The 7,360-nt window shown below is 43.4% G+C and overlaps 1 protein-coding gene across 1 annotated transcript in view; it reads left to right on the forward strand.

Annotated features, from left to right (window-relative positions):
- The window catches only part of LOC105563826 (apolipophorins), a 32,242-nt gene that overhangs the window by 19,692 nt on the left and 5,190 nt on the right, over positions 1–7,360 (forward strand). The window contains exons 10-20 of the mRNA XM_012015763.1: positions 862–1,056; positions 1,194–1,420; positions 1,902–2,394; positions 2,862–3,046; positions 3,115–3,335; positions 3,743–4,316; positions 4,437–4,684; positions 4,799–5,042; positions 5,518–5,757; positions 6,557–6,696; positions 7,083–7,237. Of these exons, the coding sequence (XP_011871153.1) occupies positions 862–1,056; positions 1,194–1,420; positions 1,902–2,394; positions 2,862–3,046; positions 3,115–3,335; positions 3,743–4,316; positions 4,437–4,684; positions 4,799–5,042; positions 5,518–5,757; positions 6,557–6,696; positions 7,083–7,237 (2,922 nt within the window). The remainder of the gene's footprint in view (positions 1–861; positions 1,057–1,193; positions 1,421–1,901; positions 2,395–2,861; positions 3,047–3,114; positions 3,336–3,742; positions 4,317–4,436; positions 4,685–4,798; positions 5,043–5,517; positions 5,758–6,556; positions 6,697–7,082; positions 7,238–7,360) is intronic.

Consider the following 7,360-nt stretch of genomic DNA (forward strand, 5'->3'; position numbering starts at 1 on the left):
TCGCTCGATGAGATCGCGTCGCGAGGATCGCGATGCGAGAGGACAGGCGTGACCACCGCGGGTGGCGACGGGTGGCGGCGGCGGCGGCGGCGGCGGCGGCGGCGGCGGCGGCGGAGTTACACGGGGCGATACACAAGGAAAAAAAAAAGAAGTTGCCCGCCGGTGCGGAATGACGTCACGCCGCAAGGGCGTGTGCTCCGCTGACGTACACGCGTCTTAATCCTTTCTAGCACCGCGATGACGTGTAGCGCGATAAAGTTTACTTCGTTTTATTTTCTCCCCCTTCCACCTAGTCGCCCCGCGTCCTCCCTCGGGATCAATTTGGCGGCTGTGGCCTATCGGGCCTCGAGAATTAACGGAAATAAAATTTCCGCGATTAACATCGAGAGACAATGAGAGAGAGAGAGAGCGGGGCTGCATGTAAATGGGGCGACGTAACGAGTTTCCAATGAGAGCGTTAATACGTTATGATCCTTTCGCGATTGGCACCGTGTAAAATACATATATTCCTCGTCCTCTTATGATTTTATCACAATTGTCGATTTTACTTCGGAAATATCGTTAGCCTCTTTAATTTCTCTAATGGTGCCGATTAATTTTATTCGATATAATTTCATAATTTCATAATTCGACAGCAAATCGCTCTTATTAATCGTAATTGCCGTAGCTGAAAGACGTCGGGGAGAGTGAAGTCGAGAAAAAAAAAACATAATGAATCGATGTACTTACGTGGAAAGCGTTATCGTGCGATACAGAGAGTCGCGCGGATGACGGATTAAAAATTCACCTCCTCTGTCATCTTCTAGTTCCGACTTAATGCAGGACAATTTTCATAATTGGCACTTCCCATTTATTTCGCAGACAAGAATTATCTGAATCACGAATTAACAGTGGAGGTAGACTTGAAGAAATTCAACGTGCCAGCTGAATTCGGACTGAAGACGAGCACCGAATTGAAAGAATTCAAGTTCGATCACTCTGCCAACTTGTACTTACACTCGTCGAAGGACAAATCCCAGTATTCCTACAAAGTCTACGTTCATCCCAAGGAAAGCGGTGAGGAAACGCTTGGGCTATTAGTAACCTTTGTTGCAACTGAAGCGATAGATATCGTCGCGGTTGATGTTCTAACTTCAACATCGTATGCTGGCGGTGAAGAGTTAAGGATCGCCTGTTTCTTTTTTTTTCTACAGCTGCCATCCTGACTTTGCCCAATCGCGAAATGGCCGTTATTAGTACATTCGACTTGCCGAAGACAAAGCAAACCGGAGCATTCAAGGTCGACGTCTCCGTTTACCTGGACAGAAAGAACAAACCGTCCGACAAGACCGCCCTGATCGCCACCGGTGACGTTAATATCGAGAAGGACAGCGGATCTGTCAACGGAGAGGTCAAATTCATATATCCATCTCAGCCAAAGGTACGTCGTCGGGTGCATTTACGTAGTGAGATTTCTAAAATCTATACGTAAAAATTACAACGGATAACAGCCGAGATTTTTAAATATACATGTAGAAATTACATCGCATGGCGTTTGATGTTAAACGAAAAATTTAACTAAAAAAGCATTTCCAATTTGCTGCCAATTTCTGCGCGAATAAGGTAAAAGCTTTTATATAAAACTAGAGAGGAGAGAGAGAGGGGGGGAGGGGGAGAACGCACCTCGGCGAAACCTTTATTGTCGATTTTCTCGCAATCTAGCGAGAACGTCGAGTTTCATCGAGCTACTCGGCTATAAAAAGGGCAATATAATACGTTCTCTGTCGATTTACGTCTGCATGTTCGCCTTGTTTTTTTTTTATTTATTTGTACTGCATTCTCGCAATCTCAAGCCAATTGCCAGTTAAATAGTTTGTGATTTGGTTTACGAGTCACATCGAATGCATATTTTTGTCTGTCAGGATATGATGGTGAAAGGTAAACTTCACTACGGCGGCGAACACCTGCTGGACGCGAACGTGGATATCGATGTCTTCGGGAAGAAAACGCAGAAGATCAACGTGGTGGCGAAGCTAAACCGACAGAATATAGAGAAGGGTAACAATGTCACCAGCGTGATCGAAGTGACCAGTCGTGGGCAACAACTCAAAGTTGAACTGAAATCGCACGTGGCGATCTCGGAGCTCCATGTCGGTTTCGGCAGTATGCTATCGTACACGGACGTGAATCAGAAGCCGCGGTCCGTGGGCGTTCTGTACTCCTCGAGTCCCAAGGGAGGATATCTTCTTGTAACTGCGCTTAATAAAGAACTCCTTAAGTTCGACGAAAAGATTCAAGTAGAGAAAAACCTGCTGAAGGTTGACGGGGAACTCACGATTCTGGATAACAAACCTATCATAATGAACTTCGAAGCGCGTGATTGGAACAGCTTCGCTTATACGGAATACGTACAAGGTAAAATTTATTCCGGACTCTAAGCATTTTATTCGGGGATATATTTTTATATGTTATATATAGAGGAAAGTCACCTATTGTGAGATAAGCTCCTAATATGAGATAGCAGGGTTTCTGCTAAATTAATAAGCATCATCTGTTGGTCTCATCGTGCATTTATTGTCCTTGGAATAAAATCTGTTTAGTGAAAAATTTACTGTTAGATCGTGTAATCGTTGTAAAAAAGATTTGCAATTAAATTTGGATGTTGAAAACCACCAGTTAAGCCTATCCCATAATAGAAGCCTTTCCTCTACATATATTTTTTCTTTTCTTGCTCAAATGACGTATCGTTATATTATATACAGATAACGTTATTGCGCAATTATTATTAGATTTGTTTGTAATCGTGTAAAATAGCTATAAGTTATTTGCCGTACTTTAAGTTATAAGTTTATGCGAATTGATCTTCCGGTATTTTTCCTCAGATAAGCCCAACACGAAGCTCGTCGTCAACGGACGCGTTGTGCTCGGACAACTAGCCGAAATTCATGCCGACGCTTTCAAGGAGGGAGAGAAGAAGCATCTGTTCCACGGTTTGATCCACCTTGATGAAGAGAAATTCCTAAAACCTGACTTCGGCTACAATAAGGACAACGTTGTCCACGTAATGGTAAGTACATTTCGTGTTGTGGCAGCTGTAACATATATTGCTTCACTCACTCTATTGGTATAATTTAGGAACATTATCGAAGCCGCGAGACCGAGCTGTTGAAACAGCTAAAGGACGTCTCTAACGAAATAGTCAACGAAGCAGAACGAGAATTTAAGGATCTCGCAGAACACTTGAAGAAGGCCCAACCGAATCTTAAGCCGCTCGCGGACTATTATGAGGCCGAGCTAAACAAGCTGAAGAACGAACTCCACGCTGACCAGACCATGAAAGACGTGCAGGCTACCTTGTAAGAACTTAATTACATTATATTCAGCATTCGTATAGTTTTATAGAAATTTTTGAAAGGCAATAATACATGAAGACATTTGTGGCACATATATATATATATATATATATATATATATATATATATATATGAAAGTCCCCTATTATGAGATAGACTCCTAATGTGAGATAACGAAGTTTCTGCTAAATTAATAGGCATCATCTGTTGGTCCCATCATAAATGTATTGCCATTGGGGTGAAATCTGTTTAGTGGAAAATTGATCCTATCTCATAATAGAGGACTTTCCTCTAATAATTACATTTATGATATATATACATATCTAAATATCCTTATAAGTTGAAATTTAAGTCAGTCGTGAATCTCATCGAATTATCGCGCCCGCAATATCGATCGTGTATTCTTTCAGGCACAAGTACTTCGGAGCTGTTATCACAGCCGTAGCGGAGAGCATGAAACAAATAACCGCGCGATTAAATGAACTGCAGAAAGAATACCGTGAATTAACCGGCAAGCTCGAAGAGACATGGAAGTCGGTATATCCTCAGCTAAAAGAATCCTACAATAAGATAGCTCATGCATACATCGATATCGTCGATACCATTTCCGCTACTTTGATGGCCTACCTCAAGACATTACTCGCCGTGATTAACGAGCATCAGAAGGAGCTGAAGGAATTGGCGGTCGTGGCTTCGGAGCTCGCTCAGGACGTTGCTAAGATCGTGTTCAAGGCCATCGGTCAGATCAAGAAGGACGTCGAGGAATTCATCGTCTTGCTGAAAAATCAAATGAAAGCGTTACCGATCTTCGAAATCGCGAAGGAGCAGTACCAGGAGCTCGTGAACCTTCAAATTCCGGAAACCGTCTTGTCCTCCATTCATGAACTCAGCGAGGTCATAAAGGCCATGCTACCCACCGAGGAGCTTCGACAGCTCTTCAGCGCTACTTATGAATACATCATGAAGCACGTCAAACGCGAGAAAGTAAGTTTCTCTACCAGTCTTACATCACATTTTGCCATTTCACATACTATCCTTCGAACGCTCCGAAATTATTGAAGTAGCAAAGGTCTTGAAATAATAAAATGTCATCGTCTCGCGCAGGTCGACGATACCAACGAGATCAAGAAGATCTATGATTATGCGATCGATGCTATCGCGTCCCTCGTCAAGCTTCTGGAATCCACCGACACCTTGGACCACATAATAGACGACTTGTTCAATGCTAATCTTCCCATCGAGTATGATACGTTAACGAAACTGCCATTGATCACCTCGTTCAAACTGTCTCTCATCAATCGGATGAACAATAACGAGTTACCGACGCTGAAGGAGGCGTACTACACCTACAGGTCTCTTCTTTTCTACCTCGTCTTACTCTCGTTTCATTATGTATCGTTTTTCCGTGAATTGCGATTTTACGTTATCAAAATTAAGGTGTTAATCATCTTTTGTGCTTTAAACAGGCCAACTCGGCTGTTCTCCGACATGATAGCTCCCTTCAGCAAATTCGGTGTCGTCGTTGACGGAGGACATATCTTCACCTTCGACGACAATCATCTCAGTATGCCGGGCGATTGCACCTACATCCTGGCCCAAGACATGCAGGACGGCAATTTCTCCGTCGTGGCCAACTTCAACAAAGGAAATCTCGTTAGCGTGACCGTTACGGAGCCTAAAGAGAGCATCACGTTGAAGAACAATGGCAACGTAAGTTTATTTCTCTTATCTCTTAACCAATTTCCTATAGCGGCGGCAAGTTACGTCGGTGGATATGTGACATGAATCGAGAACGGGGTAAATGGGTTGGAGAGAGGGAAACGAGAAAGGGAGAAAGGGCGGGTGGGGTGAAACCACCAGAAAGCTCTCATACGGTATTCCGTGTACGTGTCTTATAATGCAATCCCGTATTGAACTGTAACTCTGCAAGTTTGCCAGGGGGCTCCAAACTTCGCTGACAAGTCAAACCCTATTATCCTCGCGTCGCTTCTCTTATAGACGAACCGAGGGCGAGGAAGGAATAAAAATCACCCGTTGCTCGTCTTCCGGGCGGGCTCCGTCGCCAATCTCAGGCGTTCGCCTCTCGCAATTTCCGCACGCATTTTTCGCGCTCTTCTTAAGAAACCTTGCCTTCGTGCTGCCGGAATTTTTGCATACGACTACACGTTTCCCTTTTTTTTTCCAGATCCTGGTGAACAACAAACGGGCCGAGTTCCCAGCCAGTACGAAGAATTTGCACGCGTTCCTCTACGCGAGTCTCATAATGAACGTAAAGTCTGACTACGGTGTACACGTCGAATGTGTTACCAATCCGTCTATGGTTTGCGCGGTCTACGTAAACGGCTTTTATCACGGAAAATTACGCGGTCTTATGGGTGATGGCAACAACGAGTATTACGACGACTACACGTTGCCGTCTGGAAAGGTGAGTGTAACTTGTTTTGCTGTTGAATAAGTAGCGCAGAATATCAGAGGCGCGAAAGGTCGGTTATACTGTCGCGCATTGTTTCTCGAAAGGGATTTTGCCTCAAACGATAACTTCACAAATTATTTTTTAATTACGGCCGATTAAAGAAAAGCAGCTACTTTGCATAACGCGGAATAATTTAGGTGAAAAGATATTCTCTTCCCCTTGTTCAATTAATTCTATTATGAGAAAAGTCGGAATTGATAGCTTAAGTACGCTGGAAGCGAAATGAAAAATGTACACACGTTATAAATATTTAATATAATCTGCTTCCTGCTCTCGGGAGCTCGTCCCTCATTTTCTCAGCGTCGCGCTTCTATTCATAAGGCCCTGCGGTAATATCGCCAGACTATAAATCATGTTCTTTGTATATTTTTATTCAAAAGTTTTCGCTTCGATCAATAGACAAATGTCTACGTGGAGCGTGGCATTCTTTTCCGAAGGGATCACGAATTCCCAGGGGGATCAGAATTCTCTCGTTGCGAAATAGATATCCAAGTCCGTAGTTTGTGTGCGCGAAACTGGGACAGTCGACGTTTCCATACCTGCGTTTCTTAAGTGAAAAGATGAAGCACGTCATATTTCACTATGCAAACTTTCATTTTCCGCCTGGCAAGAATAAAATTGAATATTCCGAAAGTAAAAACAAATACGATACAAGTGTTTCGCGACGAGAGGATCTTACGGTTGTAAAACGGTAAGAGATTTGCAGTGCTTGCGGTGATCTTTAAAAGCGCCTTTCTCGCAATTGAAACAGATTACCGAGAGCGAGACTGAATTCGCTAACGGATACAAACTGAAGCCCGATTGCCCGGCTGTGAACGCGATCGATCACAAGACGAAGCAACGTAATTCAGTCTGCACTGACTACTTCTCCGGGCAGAAGTCTTCGTTGAAGTAAGTACATTCGCCATTTAAAAAGATACGATTAAACCAAACTGTCGGATTACATCGAGGAAACGTGATGCCGCAAACTTGGGATGGGAAGCTGAATTTCTTCAATTTGCAACTGCGTCCTGTAGTTTTTCACGTGTTTGAGAGTTAAGTAGCGATTTATGAAACGACGATAAGATTAAGTAGACGTATCGCGTTCCAGAAAGTAAGCTAGTTCACGAGATACCATCCGCATCTCGAAGTACTCGCGACAAACGCATCCCGTGCATTACACATTCGAGACGGTATTTCGCAAATGCTCGAAACAATGTAATCGTCATAACCGTTTTATCGTCAACCTGGCAACTCTAGAGGCAACTTGGAAATGACATTTCTCTGTGATGTTTTAGAAACTGCTTCAGCTACGTTAATCCGATTCATTACCGAGATGCCTGCGACGTTGCGGCTAACGGAAATCCGCAAGCTCCTTGTGCGCTCGCAATCGCTTATTACGCAGCTTGCTATAATAAGCGTGTTTACGGAATAAACATTCCATCCGCTTGCAGTAAGTTAAATTGTTGACTCGTACTACTTTACAAAGCACAAAGTCTGAATATGATGTTAATACAGTATTAATGCGAGGGAAAGCAAAACCTCTCATTGGAGATAAACTTACTTAAGACGCACA

The sequence above is a fragment of the Vollenhovia emeryi genome, unplaced genomic scaffold (genome assembly GCF_000949405.1).
Source record: "Vollenhovia emeryi isolate VEMERY1.0 unplaced genomic scaffold, V.emery_V1.0 DF939171.1, whole genome shotgun sequence".
In the NCBI taxonomy this organism is placed as follows: domain Eukaryota; kingdom Metazoa; phylum Arthropoda; class Insecta; order Hymenoptera; family Formicidae; genus Vollenhovia; species Vollenhovia emeryi.